General features: G+C 52.1%; 2 protein-coding genes and 1 pseudogene across 7 annotated transcripts; all 3 read right to left on the reverse strand.

Annotated features, from left to right (window-relative positions):
* Positions 1–64: 64 nt before the first annotated feature.
* Ccdc183 (coiled-coil domain containing 183) lies at positions 65–8,242 on the reverse strand. Its single transcript, XM_034506609.2, has 14 exons — positions 8,099–8,242; positions 7,510–7,631; positions 7,078–7,155; positions 6,692–6,859; positions 5,859–5,963; positions 4,238–4,360; positions 2,851–2,976; positions 2,699–2,753; positions 2,203–2,303; positions 1,386–1,546; positions 1,034–1,202; positions 840–950; positions 669–765; positions 65–206 (listed from the first exon to the last, which is right to left on the reverse strand). Exons 1-14 carry the CDS (start codon positions 8,166–8,168, stop codon positions 88–90), a joined length of 1,605 nt encoding a protein of 534 aa, XP_034362500.1. The 5' UTR covers positions 8,169–8,242; the 3' UTR covers positions 65–87.
* A 1,248-nt stretch (positions 8,243–9,490) lies between these two features.
* Tmem141 (transmembrane protein 141) lies at positions 9,491–12,409 on the reverse strand. Of its 5 annotated transcripts, none has more exons than XM_076937575.1 (6): positions 12,309–12,409; positions 11,981–12,047; positions 11,739–11,822; positions 11,406–11,513; positions 10,857–10,897; positions 9,491–9,578 (listed from the first exon to the last, which is right to left on the reverse strand). In XM_076937575.1, exons 1-5 carry the CDS (start codon positions 12,360–12,362, stop codon positions 10,884–10,886), a joined length of 327 nt encoding a protein of 108 aa, XP_076793690.1. In that variant the 5' UTR covers positions 12,363–12,409; the 3' UTR covers positions 9,491–9,578; positions 10,857–10,883. The 5 variants fall into 5 exon arrangements, with proteins under 5 accessions (XP_076793690.1, XP_076793689.1, XP_034362232.1 ...); XM_076937574.1 differs by lacking the exon at positions 9,491–9,578 and adding an exon at positions 10,418–10,676; XM_034506341.2 differs by lacking the exon at positions 9,491–9,578 and having other exon boundaries at positions 10,418–10,897.
* A 3,225-nt stretch (positions 12,410–15,634) lies between these two features.
* Positions 15,635–18,876, reverse strand: LOC117711233 (ficolin-1-like; annotated as a pseudogene). The gene is made up of 10 exons (XR_013111532.1): positions 18,718–18,876; positions 18,405–18,518; positions 18,250–18,303; positions 17,920–17,955; positions 17,593–17,628; positions 17,219–17,254; positions 16,944–17,071; positions 16,383–16,512; positions 16,162–16,296; positions 15,635–16,039 (listed from the first exon to the last, which is right to left on the reverse strand). The product of XR_013111532.1 is annotated as a ficolin-1-like (transcript).
* Positions 18,877–20,280: the final 1,404 nt, after the last annotated feature.

Raw genomic sequence — 20,280 nt, forward strand, 5'->3', positions numbered from 1 at the left:
TTCTCCGGCCTCAGAGTCTGGAGGTTTCTCCTTCCTCTAGTGTAGTTCTGGAAAAATGTTTATTTCTGTACTACAGCCTGGACAGGTTTACTTTTTCTTCTTTTTGGCTCCCTTGAGCTTCCCCTCGATCAGCCGCTGGGATTGTTTCTTTATCTCCGCCCGCGAAGGGACGTAGCTATGATCCACATCCGCAAACTGGAAGGTTTCTGAACAGGCAAGAAAAGGAGTGGCTAACCCCCCTTTTCCAGAGACCTCTACCCGTTTGCGTTTGCTGCCATGGGCCATCTACTGTGTCTGGAGCTCATTTCAGAGATCTGTCAACGACTGAAAACCCCTGCCCTAAGTCACCCAAGGCCGGGTGCCAAACAGCTAGAATTTGCCAGGATTATCCACACTGGCTGTCCTTATGCTTTCACCCTATCTTGCCTCTGTGGCAGAAATTCCTCTAAAGGTTTGGTCTGGCATGCCTTCTGGCCCATGCCATGGTATGCCCCTTTGTCTCAGAAAAAGTAACCTCTACCAGTTAAAACCTTTCCCTTCAGCACCCAGTTTGTATGTTCCAGTCAGTGTGTATGCCACCTCTTGTCTTGAGTTCAGACCCTATCTAGTTGCAGCTATGGCCCCTGCCCCCATCTCCATCTTCCTGTGACCAGCATCTAGAGCCTCACCTATCATGTCCTCCTCTGGGTCCTCAAAGGTGATTCTGGTATTATGTCTCTCCATTAGAGTTGATGACTCCAAGGCGTCCCTCACCTTTGTGTCAACCTGCAGGGCAGCACCCATTATCAGCTTGGAGAGCACATGGGCTTTGTGGGGACCCCTCTGCGGCCCGGGGTTACCTCCTCATTTCTGGACAGCGTTTGCATTCTCTCAGACAGGTATATGAGCTTTCCCTCACAATAATCCAGCTTGCCATACACATCAAGGGTGTCGGAGACTGCTATTTCTTTCTGTAGGTCAGAGAAGCAGCTTGTTTTAACTGTGGTCCCACACAGAGACCCCATGCACAACATTTCCTCCCTGGGGCTGATACCTGGAAGGTTGGCAGGGTGATGCCGATGAGCCGGATGTAGAGGTTGTCAATACCTGTCTGGATGACCAGCAGCAGCTGCTGGCTCTTGTTCATGCTGTTTTGGACCCGCTGGAGCCTTGCTTCTTCCTCCTCTAACATGTTCTTCATCTTCTTCTGGATAGAACTAAAGCTGTGGAGGAGGCAGGCACAGCAGTGAGGGTGAGCCCACAGGGGTCCTGAAACAGGTGTCAACTTCAGGGGCTCAGAAGTTCAGCTTCAAGTGGGTGGGTCCTCAGCTCTTCTGCAGACGAACAGTGATATGTACAGCTATTAACTTGTACCTGTGGGGCCATCCAGTAGCCCTGGAACATACCTGACAGAGCTGGGTGTCTGGTGGAACTTGAGCACAGCCTCCTCAAGTTCTAGCTTCTTCATCAGGGCCTCTAACTGTGTCCGCCGCTCCTCACAATCCTCCATCTGTAGCTCCAGATTCTCCTCTGTATTCTTCTGAGCCAGGAAGCGGCCAGCTATGTCCTAACCAGTCCAGGGCAGAGAGAACAGGTGTGAGCTTGGAAGGCAGTAGGGCTTCCTAGCCCTGGTTTCTCTGGGGCCCCTTGCAGTAGACAGTGCAGACTCTTGGTACTTGGGGCTCAGTTATGACACTGAGTACTTTTGGGTGCTAAGGTTTGTGAGGAGCTGGGCAGAACGGTAGCCTGTACATATCCTGGTTACATAGCTTTCATGATAGGCAGAGGGTAAATAACCCCACCTACCATGAAGAGACCATGTATCACGTTCGGTCAGGATGCTGTGGATGGCGCTCAAGGCCTGACAATGGTAACTCAGGTGGGTCTATGACAAAAGGAGGCCATCAGAAGCAGCTGTTCGCTGTGGCTGTCAAGTTGGGGAGGGGCTAGAGCAGAGGCGAGAGGCTGGGTTCTTAGCATTTGGACTGTCAAATTCTGGTAGGCTCTGTCCTGTACATGGAACATCGTGGGGACAAGCCAGCCATGTGTTGGGGGGTATCTTCCTTTCTGAGCTATATATTTCAGAAACCCCAGACTTTTTCCAGGCTTGAGAGCATCATGTTTGGGGACCTCCATGGGGAGGTCTAATCTTTGTGAACATTTTGCAGAGTATCCCAGGCCCTGGCCTAGCTTAGCTACCCTCCAAGTGCCAGGGAGACTTACCCAGAGGTGGGAGCACTGCACAGCAGATTTGACCCTCTCTACCAAAGTGGTCACTTTTGTCTGGTATTGTATATCTGCTACGGAAGTTTCTCTTTTCTTCACTGGGCAGAGCAGAGAAGGAGGGTCTAGTCAGTGTGCAGGAATGGCTACCTGGTGGCTCTGTAGACACTCAGGCTTCAGAGAAGTCACTGAGGGTGTTGGGTGCCTTCATGTGACCTGTACCTGTACCTGCTCTCCTCAGCCTGACCCTTCAGAGTACTTTGGGACTTTTTCTGAGATGTCATCAGGTGACTGAGCTGTAGTTGTTAGAGATAGCATCTTTGTAGCTACCTTGTGCCAAAGACTGTCAGCTTCTTCAGGGACAGGCAGGGAGAGGCAGGGGCTGTCTTCCTCACCCTAGTGACCATAGGGATACATGGCCTCATGGTGACCTGTCTGGGAGGTCTCAGACATTGGCTGGAGACCTTGGCTGAACAGGTAAGGAGCTGAGACTCACCCTTTATGTTTTCCACACTCATCAGGTTGGAAGGGAAGTCCAAGTCCCTCCGGCCCTGAGAGGAGAAAGAACCGGATGAGGAAGAGAAGGAAAGGATCCTCCCAGCTCTTCCCCATGGGTGAGGGAGCCATGGGGCATGGCTCAAGATGTACACGGCGGTACTTCTCGCTTGTCTCCTTGGTGTGGATCTTGTCAATGAGCTTCTTCTGCTGGTTCAGCCGGTTCTCCCGGGCTCTTCGCTCCTCGATGAAGGTCGCCTCCCCTTGCCTCATGTTCCTCTGGAGACACAAGAGATTCCGTGGGGATGGTGTCTCACCAAGGATCCTCCCAGGGTCCTAAAGCTAGTGGCCAGTTTTCAGTCTTCATATTACTGGACTGTGGGAGAAAGCTGCCCATTCTTGTCACTGGCTCCCACCATCCTCGTGAGTGCTCCCTTGCCTCTGTGGTGCCGAGACTCCTGGCTGGCACGTGCTATGACTCTTCTTTCTAACCCAGCTGCTCTGTTTTCCTCTGTGTCCTTGCCTTCAGTTATCTCCTGACAGGTTCTGCTTAGAACCCATTAAGTTAGATTTAACATATCTAAAAGTGACTCACTCCCTTTATTCCCAAACCTGTTATTTCCTGCATTCTGCCTTGCTTGGTTTGCTCTCTCTCATACAGATTCCTGTCATTAAAGCTCACTGTGGTTACCCCTTAAAGATTTCCCTGCCTTTCTGCTTCTGGCCGCCCCAACTCTTATACCAGCGTGGCCACACAGCCAATATTTCTGCTCTGACACCTGTAGTTACTGTGTGCCATTATAAAACACAATCTATTTTTGTTTACTGTTTTATTTTTGGCTTTTAAAAGATGGGGGTTCTCTGTGTAGCTCCTGGCTGTCCTTGAACTCACTCTGTAGACCAGGCTGGCCTTGAACTCAGAGGTCTACCTCTTGAGTACTGGAATTAAAGGCATGTACCATCACACCTAGCATAAAACACAATTTGATCGAAGTGTCCCCTTATTCGCTCTGAGGCTGTAAGCCTGAGAACCCGATAGCCTCCACTGACAGGAGAGCTGTAGATTTCTGTGCGTTAGCACATGGTCAGAGCTTGGGCTCTTTTGTCCATTCTCTTTCTGAGCTGTGATCACCCCTGGCCTTGCTGGTCCCTCGGGGCCCATTCAAACATATTTTTTTGGAAAGCCACCCTAGAGACCTCTGAAACCATTTGTCTCTGCCAGTGATCTAGATATGATGTGGTGGATTACTAGATGAATTACCTACTTCAGGAGGACAGGGCTTGCTGGCCCCTAGTCCTGTCTCCCTAGAGACCTTGGCCCTCTAGTCCTAGAGACAGGAATGTTGGTACTGACAAGGTCAATAGATGCCCACTGCCCTAGCTGCATCTATCAGGGCCTCTGTGCTCAAATGTCCCAAGGCTGACAATGGATTTCTCCAGGGATGATAGGTAGTATAGGCACGGGATGTCCAAATAGGTCCTGAACAAGATGGAATCAGGCGAGCCAGTTGTTGCTAGATCCCCCAATCCTGGGACTCACCTTGACCTCATCAGTAATCATCATGGCATCTTGGGACATGACTGTCATATCTGACAGCTCCGAGCAGTAGTTGGCCACCAGGTTCTGGAGCTTGTCTAGCTCTGTGGGGTACCCTGCCAGCACCTATGAGAATAGGCCAAGGCAACATGGTCATGAAGCCATGATTCCTTTCCTGTCATCATCCTATACTGCTGGCTTTCCTGAGCCCTTTGGTTCTCTTCCACCCTTCATGCCCAGACTGTGTGAGTCCTGGGACAGGATAAGAGTTGCATCTGTGGCCCAGCATCTGGGCAAGGCATAGAGCAAGAGAAAGACATGTGGTAGCACTGACAGGCATTGGTGACCTACGGACTCTCACTGCCCAGGACAAGAGTGTGTGATGACTCAGTGTCCCATCCAATCAAAGGTCAACTCTGAACTCCAGGAGGGTTTGCTTGGGGGACATTCTTGGTCTGAAGTAGAAAAGAGGCGCTTGAAAGATGGGCATGGAATGATACAGGGCTCCAAGTGAAGCTCTAACCATCCAGCCCTGTGGTCTGGGGACCATGCCTAGCCTTTTCATGGTGATGCTGACTTTGTCGAAGGTTGCTGTTAGGATGGATGGAGCAGCAAGGTAGCACACTTAGCACACGCTGAGTGCACCAGTGGTCAGGGCAGCCCAAGTATTGATAATACTTTACTTCTAAAACCTATACATGCTGAATCTTTGCCAATTTAAAAGAAAAGCGTGGTTGGACATGGGGATTTGTTTCAAATGTGTTTGTTCTGGAAAGAAAGTTCTACAAAGGATACCCCAGTGAAGGAGTGTGGGGAGGGGTGGACATAGGAAAGAAAGGTGGGTGGGCCTCCAGTTGAGCCTCCAGCGCTAGGGTCAGGACAGAGGGACAGACCAGAGCATGATACTGAGATGCTGGCTTGGGGTATGACCTCAGCAGGAAAAAGCTGCTGTAACTGCTCACATACCGACCATTCCTCTCAAGCCAAGCCACTCACATACCTCCCTTTCTTAGGGTGAGGGTGTTAGGAATTTTTGCCTGGCCACCTTTTCAGACCTGTCCACCTGCTGTAGGTACCCTGCTGCCCTGAAGCACTTTCTCCACTACAGATGCTCTGCTCTATGAGTGCTGTATTGGAAGTGCGCTCAGCGAGTAATGATCATGGCTCCCTGGGACTTTCATGGGTCAGAGTCTGCTTCCTCCTGGAGTCACAGAAAGTAGGAGAGAGCCAGATGGGCAGGATATTGTGTACTCAGCATATTTTGGGAGGAAGGAGGAGTCTGTCCTGAAACATGTTAGAGGATTTCCTGGGAGGTGGGTGTGGCCTATCTCAGATCCTCAGAAACCCAAATTAAGCCATATAATATGTGAAAGAAAGAATTCTGTGTTTTTGTGGTGTGTGATCATTCACATCTGTTTTTGAAATAGAGTCTCACTGTGTAGCCCAGGCTGGCCTGGAATCTTCCCATCTTAGCCTCTTGAGTGCTAAGATCATATATATATATATATTGCCCATAATATGCTTGTGTGGAACAACAAAAATGAAGTTCTCAAAGGACCGTTTCCACATACATAGGGCAGCTTCACTGGCTGCTTGGAGCAGCTCTCTGGCTAAGGAGCGTTACCTTCTTCAAGTAATCCAGCAGCTCTTTGTACAGCGTGTGGATGTTCTGGCTGGTGGTGATCTTGATCATGGTCTTTTCAATGTTGTTCTCCAGTTGGCGGATAATCTGGTGGTGGTAGGGTTATGGAATCATTGAAAAAGCTTGGTGACAAGACCCACCTCCTCACAAGTTCTCATGTGTGAAAAGACTGAACCCTGACCAGGAGGGTAAGAGGGGTGGTGGGTGGGGGCGGGGCTAGGCTTCCACACAAGCATGCTGGGCTCCCCTAATCCTGCCCCTGCCTTCAGGCCCTGCAGATGAAGTAATTATTGTACATCTTATCCACTTCCCAGCCACTATGTAGAAAATGGCTCTGATTCCCAACTTCATGTTTACAGCTGCGTGATAAAACATTACCTCAAGTCATCGATTTCCCGCTCCTTGTTAGTAAGTTTTTCTGTTTGAACACGGCCTAATAAGGGCACAGACTAACCAAAGGGTCCGGCGCACCCGCAGGTCTCACCCTTGTGTTGCCCCACCCCTCCATTGGAGGCCAATCTAACAGGCTACCGAGCTTTTCCTCTTATGCAGACCCTCACTCAGCAAAGGAGACGACGATCTTCTCACTACACTAATCTTCTTCTACACTAATCAGCGGCCCCGCCCTTATAACAGAGTCCCTGTCTGAAGTAGTTTTGGTCCCCCTAACAATCTCCACATCCTCCGACGACGTAGACCCACCACCCCTTGGAAGCCTAGCTGGCTGAGTCTCCTCTCCAAAGCTCGGGCGCTCGATCGGAGCCCCGCCCCCCGCCCCGCCCCGCCCCGCCCCGCCCCGCCCCGCCCCCGAGCACCTGAAGCTGCCGCAGTTCGTTCCTTGTTGCATCCGGCTGGTTCCGCAAGCTGGCCAGCTCCAGCTGCAAGCTCTCCAGTTTCTGCCCGCGTCGCCGAACCAGGTGGATCAGTATGTTGTGTGTATTCACGCGGTCGAAGACGTACTTGCGCAGTTTCTCCCGAGCCACCTGGGTCCGGGAGGGCGCCCGCGCGTGGGTGCGAGAGGGAGCGCTGCGGGGACCCCAGGAAAGAAGCAGGCTGGGGACCCGCGGCTGCCCCACGGGGAAGCAAGAGATGGGGACGAGCTTTGCCTTCTGCCGGCTCCGTAGCCTTTACTGGGGGCGGGCCTCGGGGACTGGGGCCGAGAGGGGCGAGGGATCTTCTCGGTCCTCGCCTGCCTCGTTACCTCCATAGTACTGCGGCAGTGTGCCAGCCTCATGGACGTATCCTTCCCGCAGGCCTTGGAGATGGTCCATTGATCATGCTGTGGAGCGGCGGCGGCTGAGCTTGAAGCCTGGCCCTTGGCACTGATTGCTCAGGCATATCCCCCAGCGCCTCTTACTCGCCGCTAGCCCAGCAAGGAGACCGTTGGTCCTGGGACCCCTGAGCAGAGCGCGCAGGACCCCTCCAGGGTCATCCCTGCTCTGGTATGGTGGGGTCCGGAAAGGAGGTCAGAGATCCCAAAGAGTCTCTGTGTGGGTGTTAGGGAACCTGCCCTGGGCACCAGTTACAGAGGAACCCACCCCTGCAGGCCTTCTGGTCCAGAGAGATGGGTAGGGTGTGTACATGAGCGGCCACAACCTAACCCCAGGCTGCGAAGGGGGTGGGGCTTTTGCACCTTCTTAGCCAAAGCCCATTCGTGGGCCCCTCGACGGAGGTTGCTGCGCAGGAGGCCCAGTGTAGCTTTGTTCTGTGCTGTCTTCTCCTTCACACCCTGGATCTGGAGCGCCCGACATTGTTCTGTAGGTAATGGAGGGAACAAGATTACCAGACAGTAGGGTAAAAGGACGGGCTGAGAATCTCCGCAAAGCGTCTAGAGAGGTCAGCGGAATATTGCATCGCCTTTGTGATCATTTTTTCTCCTCTCGCCCTGCTCTGGACTTCACAAGCTTCTGTTGTGAAGCGGTAATCTGCAGGCCTCGCTAGGCATGGCTGCTGGCCAGTAAAGAGGGTGAGGCCAAGACCAGCAATGGGGCACCGTTATCTCTTCCAGAGCTCTCGTAGAGAAACAGCAGATCTCTCCTTGATCCCTCCAACTTTGGGCCAATATTGTGGGAAATGCACAGGTCTTCTTGAAGCTCCTCTCATGGACCCCTCAGATGGCAGGCCTTTCTGTGACTTTTACCCACTGTGGGAGCCTGGGTGGGTAGTAGGATGGCAAGTTGCCTAGTAGCAGAGCAGAGTGGCAATCCCAGTGTGAGGCTCACCCTGGAGCCGAGTGATGGTCCTTAGCTCCTGTATCTGTGCCTCCACAGCTGCTTCATTGTGTACCTTCATGGTGGCCTAAAGGCCCTCCCTCCAGGGGTTCTGTGTGCCGCTCACCCTTCCTGTGCAGTTGCCTGCTCAGGTTGAGATTGTCTTTGGAATTTCAGCTCATTATGATGGGGACTAAGGTTCTCAATGCCCAGGGAACCTTGAAATTCCATCCTTCCGGAATTCTATTCTTAGGATCATCTCTGGGTTCTTGCTCTAAGGGAAATGAGTCGAGGTAGCCGCTTAAAGACCTCTGTTGGACACTAGAGCCCGCTCAGTGGCGGTGGTGAATTTGTGATGGCTTACTGCCACCCTTGCCCGGTACCTCCCCACATTCTTGCTCCTGGCCCCTAGGGCCACAAAGCAGGTTGAATGAGCCTCCCACATGTAACCTCAAATTAGTGCCTGGTAAGACCCCTCTCTCCAATCCATCCTTGCAGTTCAAAGCCCAGGCACTGGGTGACTTGGCACTTCATCCCGGCTTCTGCCCACCACCGTTCCATCTCTCCCAACTCTCCCAGATCTGTGCTGGCCTGTGTGGTGCCATCCTGCCTGACTCCTGCATCCGTTAGCACCCTGGATCTTGGGTCACAAATTACTGGCAGGGGCTAGTCCACACACCTACACTGTACCCCGTCCCTTAGAGCAGTGTGCCAGGAGCAATCAGTAGTGAACATCATGGGATGTGCGAGACACTTAGTGTAGACACCTAGTCTCCAGTCCCTGTCTCCAGTCCTCTTTAGGCGCTTGTTCTTCAGTCTGGGAGTAGAGGGCTGGGTCAGGGCATTGCATGGCTGGCTCTGCCACTGTGCCTCCTTGGATGTAGATGCTTTCAGCTCCCTTGACTTATGTGGTTGTACCTCTCTGCCTGTCTTACAAGGATATCAGAAAGACGGGACGAATCCCCACTGCAGCAGTAGCCTCTATCACTCCATCAAAGGGCCCATCTCCAATAATTATTGCCTTCTGAGGTCCCCGGAGGTTAGGATTTCAGTGTGTGAATTTTGGAGGTTATGTAATCAGAGCATGTGTATAACACTGGACACATTAGTGCCTGTCTTCTTACGACCTCTCACATGGATCCTCTACCTTTTAGCCACTTTTCTGTCCAGTCTAACCTCCATGTTCACCCCTTGCTTCCCTTCTGGTCTATGTCCCATCTTCAGGAGGAATGGAAGGACTGGCTATGGGTACAGCTGCTCACCTGACCTCCCTAGTGTTGGTGACCTACCTTGGTATCCAGCTGAGACAGAGTCAGGTGTATCCCCTGACACTGGCTCTTCCTTTTCCCTCAGATACAGTGGGTCACATGGCTGTGCAGAGCAGGGCCACCTTCCTGAGTTTCCTTCCAATAGAGGTACCATGTGGCTTAGTGCCGGCCAGTAGTGTGTATGTAGACATGGCAGATTGACTGTCCTCCTCTCCTTCTCCTTCCTGTTAAATGGAATAGAGCTGGTGGTGCCACCTGGCAGGATGAGTTAGATTGGGATGTGGGAGCCATGACAACAGGGAGCATATTAAAGGAGGCCTGGGTCCCTGACCCCAGTGCTGCTCTTAAAACACTGCCAGGGTTTGAAGATGGCTGGTTCTCCAAAGTTCATGCTGGCCAGGGTTTAACCCCCATTGTGTTCTAGATAGGGCCTTTGAGAGACAGTTGGAATTTAAGTTACCAGGGTAGGGCCACCATGATCAACCCTTGATGGCTTTATAGGGAGAAACACGTGTGCTTTGTTTCTGGCCATGCTGTTTCTGGAGTCTGCCAGAACGACAGCCACCGCCAACTGACTGTTGGACCCTGATCTTCCGGAATCATGGGCTAAAATAAATGTTAGCTGTATGGCCACAAAGGTGCATGATTACATCTCCTTACCCTCTACTTTCTTATTTATTTATTTGGTTTTTCAAAATAAGGCTCCTGTCTGTAGTCCTGACTATCCTAGAACTCACTGTGTAGACCAGCCTGGCCTTGAACTCAGATCCTTCTGCCTCTGCCTCCCAAGTGCTGGGATTAAAGGTGTGCACTACTATGCCTGGCCTTTCGTTTTTACTATTAGACCTGTATTTTTTCTAAAATTTCCTGTGTGTCTGTACATGTGTAATGGGAACTCATATGCCACAGTATGCATGTGGCAATTGGAGGACAACTTGGGGGAGCTGTTCCTCCAACCACCACATGGTTCCTGGGGATCAAACTCAGTTACCAGGCTTAGCACCAAGTGCTTTACCCACAGAACAACCTCACCAGCTGGTGTTTAATTGCTTTAGAGCTCACATAAGAAAAAGGACAAACTATTTATTAGTTACAACTCTCCAATATTCTCCTTGGATTTAGGGCACAGAGATCAGAGAAGGGGCCCCAAGACACTAGAGAAAGAGCACAAGTCTCTTTCACCACATGCAGGCTGCTGCCCCATCAGTTGTGTCCAGCAGGGTATAAGCCTCTCCGATTCATACTGATACTCTGGCTTCCTGCTGCTCTGGAGGAGATCCGCTCTCCTAAGTCCTTCTCTGAGCTGGCCGCCTGGGCAAGTCCTGGATTTGAAGCGTCAGTGGTCTTCACAGGTTTTCAGGCATCCCCCCCCACCCCCATGCCTGTGCAGGAGAGAGATGACCCTCGAGGATGCATGTGCATGTGTTTGGGGAGGTAGGGAGCACCAGCCTGGAGTTAGAGGATGTCATAGTCTGTGCTCCGGGATCTTCCCTGCTTCGCACCTGCACACTGCAGAGGCCAGAGCTCTTCTAGTTGTGAGGATCTGTAAGAAGCAGAGGGTGGACTCATGTCTGTGCTTTCTGAGTCCCTGATCCTGTTGTATCATGACAAAAGATCCTGTCAGATGTGGTTACAGGATCCCAAGCCTAGGAGGAAGAAGCAGTAGAAGCAGCTCATAGCCGGCCTGGGCTATAGACCGTTTCCCAGAACAAAACAGAATATCTGAGCCTGATAACAAGGACAGGCAGGCCTGGGGTCCACGATCTTGGTATTAGATTCAGGGTCACAGTTCTGGATGCTTTTTTTTCTGGGTTGTCTATGTGGCTGCTGTGTCCTGCCCCACACCTTACAAGTCCTTCCCTCTGTCTCAGGGTTATCCTAATTTCCTGGATCTTCCTCCTGGGAATGCACTGTTCAGTCTTTGTTATGCTTGCTTCGGACCCCAGCCTCTCCAGGGGGCAGTAGGACTGGCTGAAGGCGAAAGTCCATCATTTGAATTTTGTGGGCTTGCTTTCCTGAAATTGCTTGCTGTCCCTCTGGGCCCCTCTCACCTGTGCTCATGTCTTTGGGGAGCTGCCCAGTCTCCAGGAAGAGCCAGAGATTGCTGCATTTCTCACACTCTATTCTTGTTACTCTGTAGCTGGCCACGGAACCTACAACTGGAGTACAGGAAGCAGGAGGGGGTGGGGTGGGGAGGGGACCTCAGCCTCTGCAGTTTTCAGAGGGGGACCTGGCACAAGCTACTTCTGGGCAGATAGGGTGGGTAGGCTCCAGCCAAAACTGGCTGGATCACAGTCTGGTATTTATTGGAAACACACCAACACTGTAGAGTCACTGGCAACGGATGCACTTCAGGGCCTAGGCACCCACCGTGGGGCACTCACCGGCAGACACCAGGAAGCTCCACTGCATAGGGTATGGAAACTTCCTCCTAATGAACATCTGCAGGCCAAAAGTCGCACCAGTGCCTGCCAAGAGTCAAACAAAGTGCTAGTCAGGGTACCTGCTGCACCTGCAGGCAAGAGGATTTGGCGCCGCCTGCTGGATAGACAGGGTGGGACAAGAGGTTACATCTTTACCCTTTAAGATGTTCTTTTGTTCCCCAAAACCCCTGGAACTAGCTTACCTGTGACAAAAGTGAAAACGCCCTTCATGAAGGCATTCGACTGGCAGGCAGCATATTCCTCGAGTCCCTGGAATTTGGGGGCGGGGAAGGTGTTAATGGCTCAGTTCTCTTTCCTCCTTCCCTCCTGCTTCTCCTTCTAGAATGACCTGGCCTTGGCAAGGGAGACTGGGGACTGGATATATTCCACCCTCCCCTAAACCCATTTAGCGTGCCCTATTCCTAAGGCAGGAGGGCTCCCCCACTCAGCCATTCCCTAACGGGGCTTCCCCTGCCTCTACTCTGCCTCAGAGCAGCTTCTAGGGCCAGCACCCCAGACCAGACGTCTCACCGGGTGCTTAGCGGCCACGGCGTCATCCACATGGGACAGGCCAAGATTCACCATGGTTGGTCAGGTTCCGCCAAGGAGGACTTGGGGGCGGGGCGGGGCGGGGCGGGGCGGGGCCTAAGACTCAGGCCTGCGCAGAACGTAGCGGAGAAGGTCAGGCTCTGGTTGCCCGGCCTATGGGGGCGGGACCTATAACCGAGAGCTTCTGGTAGGCGGGGTGAAGTGGGGTTGTATCTTGGTTTTTGTGACATTGAACCAGGCCTGGCTTTCGCTACCCCTCATTTTCTTATTCAGAGAGCGCAGTGACTGTTCTTACTGTTAGTATTCCGTCTACATTAGATGGGACTTTCTTGTTTTAAGACTACAGTGACTACGGTTAAGGGTTCTCTCTCTGTGAGCCACAACAGAGTAGAGACTGGAATTCCAGAAGTTCAGTTGAGCCCATTTTTGGTGTCAGGGCACGAGGTCCTATGGAAGAGTTCATAGAGTTAGGCTGGTTGCTCACAGGAGGTCTGAAGGTACTGGCTGGACAGGGAGAAGCCAGGACATGGGACATCCAGAAGGCTCCCAAAGGGGAGCAGGTGGGCTGAGCATTCTGTAAAGTTATGAGCCAGAGCGGAAGAGGATTGTAAGGTGTGTGAAAGAGAACCCTGTGGCTTGTTTCAGAACTGGGAGGGGCAAGGACTTTGCCATGAGAAGTGAATATGATTTTTCTATCTTTCAGAAGCAGAACAGAAGGATTCAGGTGAGTGGAGTACCTGATACTGACTTTACCAACCAAGCCAGGAGAGGAGTTGGAGACAGAGAGGGCAGCAAATACGTCCCAGGGAATGCAGTGGGTTGTGTGACTCACCACAGAGTGTCTCTGCAATCCTGTTGGTAGCATAGCCTGATTGTCTGTGTCAGGATTCAGCTGTATAGCTTGGCCTCACACTGTGGATAGCAGGGTTGGATACAGGGAGGGGTTGCCAGGTGACTATGCTTGGATGAAAAGTGTGTTGGGGATCTGGCTGGAGTGGCACCTTAGTCATCCTAGTACCGGGGAGGTGATGGCAGGGTGATGTTGACTCAGTCAGGGCTAAAGTTGAGGATCTGTTTCCAATGGGGGTGGGAGGAGTGGGGATTGAACTCCGGTCTTCATGGTTGCGTGGGAAGAACTTTAAAGGCAGAGCCATCTCCCCTGTGTTTTCTTTTTTAGTCACACGTGTCTGTATGTGGGTAGGAGCACATGTGTGTAGGTGCCTGGAGAGGCCAGAAGAGGGTGTTGGCTCCACTGGATTTGAGTTACAGAAATCTATGACAGAGGCCTGATACGGGTGCTGGGGGCTGAATTCCAGCCTTCTATAAGACTAGTAAGTGCTCTTGTCTGCTGAGCCATCTCTCCAGAATGCCTCACTCACACTCACTCACTCACTCACTCACTCTTTCTCTCTTTCTCTCTCTTCTTCCCCCCTCCCCTCTCTTTCTTCAAGACAAGGGTTCTCTGCCTAGCCTGGCTGTCCAGAACTTGCTCTGTAGGTCAGGCTGGCTTCAAACTCAGAGATCTGCCTTCCTTTGTCTCCCAAGTGCTGGGCCTAAAGGCATGCACTGCATAGGCTACACCTTTTCTTTCCTCTTTGTTTCTTTCTTTGTTTCTTTCTTGTTTCTTTGTTTGTTTCTTTCAAGATTGATAATTGGGTGCTTAGAGAGATGGCTTAGCAGTTAGGAGCACTGGCTGCTCTCAAAGAGGACCTGGGCTCTGTTGCCAGCGCTCGCTCTCATGCAGCTCCAGTCCCAGGGATCCACTCTCCTTGTTTGGCTTCCACAGGTAGTAGGTACATGTGCTTGCTATACAGACATATATGCAGCCAACATACACACATATATGAAATGGAAAAATTTTTTAAAGGTTGGTTATTGCTTATTAATTAAATAATATTTTATATAAAATCAAAATCTAGAGCAACACAGATGCTTCTAAAAGTAATAATTGACCCCAAGTCTCATCACCTGGCATTAGCTGGTACCGAACAGTGGAAGAGACATGAAGAAGGAACTACAGTGATTCCCAGCACCTTGGAATCACTCTTGGGAGCCCTGGGGTATCTAGGAAGAAGACCCCTGAGTGGGGACCTCTCTGCTTCAGATCCTTATTCCAGCCGCTGCTGTCTCCCTTCTCCCACCCAGCTTCCAAGCCCTTCCTTTGTTCTTCCTGCCTTTCTATGGAGGACAGCAAGTTGGGTTTGTGTTCCTGGTCCAGGCTCTAAGATGCCAGATTCCCTAACATAGGAACAGTGGCTGTCCCTGGTGTCCCCAGATTTGCCCCAGAGAGTCACTTCAGTTTGCTATGGCCTGTGTGTCCACACGGATGGAAGTACCGTTTGCGTCCTGCTAATACTGGCACCGATCCCACCCTTCTCTGTCAGCTTGGATATTTGGTGTTTCTCTCTCTCATGGCCCTGGCCAACAGGTCTCATCCAAATTGCTACCTCTACCTCCTGTACTTGCTGCCCACTTTTCTCTGCCAGATGGCCTTCAAGATCCCGAACGGTTGGCAAGGCTGGCTATGTGGTCATCAGTGGTCAGGGAGCTCCTGGCCTGCCTGCTCACATGCAGCATCCTTCCCATGTGGGTCCTGGCTCTGTACTCCTAGGCCTGGGCCTGGACACAGCACTGCTCCATTATTATGGGTCTGCACTGTAGGCCTCCTCCTCTGAACCTTCCAGGAGAGAGAAACTTGTTTCTTGAGAATGAGCCAAGCAAGGATGGCTCTCAACAACACTCAGCCCTTTGGGCTTCAGTTTGCTCTTAGGTATGGTGTGACCATCTGCCCAGTGTGAGCACCTGCCCAGGGGCCTCTGGGCTCCTGGCTGAGCTTCAGGCTTCTTAAGGCTTCCCTGTGTCTGTCAGTAGGACCCCTGTTCAGCCCACTGTCCTCCCAGAGTTCCTGAGGTCACCATCCTCCATCTATCTGCCTTTTGTTTTCTGGGGCTAGACTATAGTCAGCACTGGCCACTTCAGTCTATGTCCCCTGTGCGCAGAGTAGTGGCCATGGAGTTGCTGTGGTAGAAGAGACTGGGAAGGAACTCCAGGCCCTGTCAAACCCTTGCTGCATTTCTCAGTTCAGGGCTACAGCAGGGACCGAGTTGGTGTCCAGTTGTCCTTTCCACTCACTAATGGGTTTGTTCCTGGAAGTGGGTCTTGGAAGGCTGTGCTGACTCCTCCCTGGTGATGCTATATTGGTGGCTCGGCTCTGCATCTCAGCCTCAAGGCCGCCATGGATGTGTGGGAGCCTCCCTTGCCTGCTGCCCTTCGATGCTGCCAACCCTCTCAGCAACCAGGCTTCTACCTCTGCTTCTCTGACCTTTATTAGTACATACTGGTCAGTGCTGGACAGTGGCCAGAGGGGAGTGTAGAGCGCACACAACAGACAGCACACAGACTTCATCTTTTCCTGATCCCTTCAGTGTCTCCACATGGCCGGTGGGTGGAGGTTGGGGTAACTTATGATGCTCGGATTTTCATCTCAGCAACCTTGTAGGAGTAGCGGTGGCCCTGGCCAGTTAGCCAGTTGACACCATCTGCATAACTCTCATGGGAACCAGACAAGTAGCGCCCATTAAGGTTGGACTGGTGACAGTCGTGGTACCACCAGGCTCCATGGAACAGTGCTGCACAATTCTTCATTCTATTCACATCATTATCTTGGTCATGGGTTGTAAATGACATGTTGTTGTGCTTTGTCAGGGAGTCTCCTGCAAAGACTCATACCTGTCAGCCCTCAGGGCCAAGGCAGAGCCCATCCCAGATGGGCAGGGCACGCTGGTGGGCCCCTTTCCACATCCTCACCGACAGCCTTAAGCTTTCTGTGATTTACCTGCAGTGCCCTCCAGAAACTGCCCCAGGGTCAGCTTGTATTTCTCCTGTTCTCCAGACACCCGGAATGAGCTGTACTTGGCATAGGAGGTTTTACCCTGGAAATCTCTTAAGTCGACCCGTAGCTCTTGGTTCCCTGGCAGAATGGGTGGAAGTAAGGAAAAAGGTCAGGCCGAGTAGTGAAAGGCAGGGGGTGGCAAAGAGAAGAGGCTGCTTCCTCACCATTGGCTGTGAGCAGATGCAGGTAGTCATTACCCAACCAGAACTCTGTGCCCAGGTTGCCAAAGCCTCTTTTATAGGATTCCCAGTCTCGGAAGAAATCGATGGACCCATCCACTCGTCGTTGAAAAACCTGTGGGGTGGGTAGGGCAGCCTGTGGGTGTCAGGCTCCTAAGAACAGGAACCTGAGGGAAACATCAAGATTTGTTGTTTGGTTTTTGTTGTTTTGTTTTTCCCAGTCCTATAAAGAACTGAATGAGTACAGGGTTTCAGGGGCAGGGTGTACAGGGGATTGAAAAGGTGACTGGTAGATGCTAGTAGTGGCCCAGGGCTGACAGATGTTTTGATGCATCTGCTATGACTGGGGTCCTGTCGCCCACTTAACTCACTTCACAGAGTTCTAGATCTGGTCCATCAGTGCTTAGGGTCTCCTTGGAGGGTGAGGCACCACATTTTAATTTTTTATTTTTTCTGGTTACTCTGCCATCTCCCTGCCTTCGGCTCTCCAGAGTATGGCTGCTGTGTGCAAACTTCTTATGCCCCACACTGAGCCTCCTTACTCACGGTCCAGCCCCCACCATCCACATACATGTCACAGAGCACAGTTAGTGGCCGGCAGTCAGGAAGATGGATGGTGTATCAGCCAGTCAGGAAGATGCCCCGTGTCAGCAAGTCTTTGCAGCTCCAGGGCCCTGTACCATGGAGAAGTGGGCAGGATTGGCCTGTACCTGGGGTATGCTCAGAGGTCAAACATCCAAGCAAGAGTGTCCAGTAATGTGGGTGGGGTCCTGCTGTATCGATAGCAGGAAGTAGGAGGGGCCAGCAGGGAGGTCACTTACCTCTCTAGCATAAGGTATCTCCCAGCTCCTTCTCACCTGGGCAGAGACTTGAGCATTATTGTCCTGGTCCCTTCCCAGCACACACACCCTTACTCCATATTCCACCTGGCATAGATGGTGCTATACCCTCCTGCTAATGAGCCCAGCACACCCATCCCGGCTGGCCCAGGCTCCTTTGTGTGTTTAGCTGTCATGTATGCGTTTCCTGTCTGTGACTGTATCCAGAGTTGGGATAGGTTGGAGTGCTGGCTGGGAAGCTGGCTGGGCCCACAGATGTCTCATGCTACTTCAGACTTGGAAGCTCACTCCTCTCTACTCACAAACAGAGGGTAACGATGCTGGAAATCTTAGAAGAGACTTTGGGATGTACTTACCCAGCAATGGTGCAGCTCCTGTATCGCCTTTCTCCCCTGGAGGAATACAGCGTACCAGCCTTGTCCCAGAGCTGGAATCCTCCCACATCCTGTCCTGTACCTCTCCCAGCTTCCAGCCTCTCCCCCGGTCTGTGAGCCCCCAACATTCTGATATGTGTAATGAGCCAGGGAGACTTTGGGGATTCCTGAAGTAGTGCTTCTGGGAACATCCACCTTTCTTTGTATTCAAGGCTCCCTTTAAAGCCAACAAGACCCTAATCCCATATTGCTCCACGTGGAGCTGTCCTTCCTGGTCCCTTCCTGAGAAGCCTCGGTTACCGAGCTCACCTTTGACTCCTGGGGGCCCCATGGTTCCTGGCTCTCCTGTAGATAGAAGGGGCATTCTCACAGTGCTGGTCTCCACCAGGGAGGAGGTTCTTTGTGTGTGTGTGTGTGTGTGTGTGTGTGTGTGTGTGTGTGTGTGTGTGTGTGTAAACGCCTATGTGTCCATGTGAGCAGAACTTGTAGGAGGGAGACCTGAATACCCAGCCTGTAGGAAGTGGGCAGGCATGCATCTGGACATAGGGGAGGATGGTGTGGGCTCGAGTGCTACTGTCACCGGTCCCAAGACCTGTCTGGATCTTAGACAGATAAACCCATGGGAGAGTTCCCTCTTACCTTTGCTGCCGGCAGGCCCCATCTTCCCTGTGCTGCCTGGAAAGCCCCGTTCTCCTGTAAATACAAGGACTAAACTGGGTCCCATCTCCTAGGTAGGACTGGAGGAGGACTGGCCAAGGGGAGAGGGGGAATCCCTGTCCCATCCAGATTGCTACCTCTCATAGCAGGGCTTCCAGGCTCCCCTTTGGGCCCAGGTGGGCCAGGAAAGCCAGGACAACTTTGGATGACGGCCACCTTGTCCTGGGCCCCCAGACCTATGATCTTAACATCTGCATAGAAAAAAAAAAAAAGAGTGGTGGCTTTGGAGTAGCATTAAAAACCACAGCTTTCTGTGCCCACCAATACTCAAGCAGCTGTTATTAGATGTGTTCTCACACTGCCTTTCTAAAATGTCCCATTTCCTGCTGCCACATGTGCAGGCATATGCAGGTATGTGTGTGCCCACATTCCTGGGCAGATCCCTCTCACCTGGACAGGCACCTCTCTCCTGACCCAGGGCCTGGGAGGGATAGAGACTGAGCAGGACTGGAAAGGCCCACAGCGTAGGCCACTGCATTGCTCTGGTACAGCAGCCGTTCCTTGACTCCCTGGCTGAGGCTGAGGCTGAGGCACTGGTGGACAATGTATGAAGTGAAGACTCCCACTGTCTGGATTCTTCACAGCTCAGCTTTTCTCCTGAGAAGGAGCCCAGATTAAAACCAGGGACGCTTCCTGTGTGTCACCAGATGGCCAGCACCACACCTTGTAGTTCCCTATAGCACATGAGTACAATACTCACAAGTCAGCACTAGGGATTTGGGGGCATGAGGACACCACTTCCTTCTCTTCCCTCTCCACCTTCCTCTTCTGCTTCTCACCAAAGAAGACTCCCAGAGAAGCAGCTCAGCAGGGCAGGGCTGGACAGAAGCTCCTTGTAGGCTCATCTACTGAGGCCCCAGAGCCCAGTGCTGAACTCCTCAGCCTCCCATCTGTGTGCACAACAGACAGGAGTAGCCTTGCTGACAGAGTATGAGACATTCACTGGCCACTGGCCCATGAAAGAGCTGGGCCTGGCCCTCCAGGCCAGCAGAACCCTCATTCTGACTGCCTTGCCTACCTTACTTTTTTTTTTTTTTTTTTTTTAGATTTATTTATTTTATGTATATGACTGCTCTTGACCTGGACACCAGAGGAGGGCATCAAATCCCATTACAGATGTTCGTGAGCCAGCACGTGGTTGCTGGGAATTGAACTCAGGACCTCTGGACGAGCAGCCAGTGCTCCTAACCTCTGAGCCATCTCTCCAGCCCTGCCCTATATATCTTAATACCCACCTGCTGCAAAGTCTGGCATTGACCTGGCTAGGGTTCAGTAGTGAGCAGTGTATCTGTGGAGACCCGAGTGGCATGGTCAAGGAACTGGTGACAGGAGAAGGACGTAGACAGGTGATGGATACGGCTGGCGTGTAGAGTACAGGCCGAGGCTGTTTTGGATGCGGTACTGTGCTCCGACTGGCAAAGCCCTCTCTGCCAGGATCAGCTGCCTGGCTCCAGGGCCTGGCTTCACAGGGCCCAGGCACCCCAGCCCATTGACCCTTTGGCAACTGTTGCATCTGAAGCTCCCTAGGAGGCCCTGCATTTACATCAGGTGATTCTCAGAATGTCTCTTCCTGTCTCTGGCTTTGTGTCCCAGTCACCAGAGGAGTTTGCAGTTATCAACCCAGGAAGGAGCCAGAAGATTATACCACCAATCCCCTCAGTCATTGGATCCAGCCAGGCCAGGTTTTCTCCTCTGGTGGTCCCTTACTTGCTATGTGATGTCCAGGAAGAGCCTTTGGCTTTCTGTGTCTTGGTTCTCCATCTACTAAAGAAAGCAATAGGAATTACAAACCCTGACCTCATGGCTCAGCCGTCAAAGGCTAGGCTCACCACTGAAATTATAAGCAATTATTGCCCTGTGCTCAGCACTTGTCTGTCTATTACATCTGTGCCCATCATCTGTGGAACAACCCAGAGTCCTGGGCAGAGTTCCATAGCCAACACTGCCCCTTTA

Source organism: Arvicanthis niloticus, chromosome 6 (assembly GCF_011762505.2).
Source record: "Arvicanthis niloticus isolate mArvNil1 chromosome 6, mArvNil1.pat.X, whole genome shotgun sequence".
Taxonomy (NCBI): Eukaryota; Metazoa; Chordata; class Mammalia; order Rodentia; family Muridae; genus Arvicanthis; species Arvicanthis niloticus.

Bases quoted from the DNA above. Each gene is read 5' to 3' on its own strand.
- Tmem141 (XM_034506340.2), bottom strand. From the start codon at position 12,362: ATGGTGAATCTTGGCCTGTCCCATGTGGATGACGCCGTGGCCGCTAAG. The intron at 11,514-11,738 runs GTGAGTGCCCCA...CCTGTACTCCAG, and splicing joins GAGCTTCCTGGTGTCTGCCG to TTGTAGGTTCCGTGGCCAGC. The intron at 11,001-11,405 runs GTGAGAGGGGCC...TCTTCCTCCTAG, and splicing joins CCCCAAAGACATGAGCACAG to GCTTGGGATCCTGTAACCAC.
- Ccdc183 (XM_034506609.2), bottom strand. From the start codon at position 8,168: ATGAAGGTACACAATGAAGCAGCTGTGGAGGCACAGATACAGGAGCTA. The intron at 5,964-6,691 runs GTGCTCGGGGGC...TACCACCACCAG, and splicing joins ACGAACTGCGGCAGCTTCAG to ATTATCCGCCAACTGGAGAA. The intron at 4,361-5,858 runs GTAACGCTCCTT...CTATTCTCATAG, and splicing joins TGCTGGATTACTTGAAGAAG to GTGCTGGCAGGGTACCCCAC.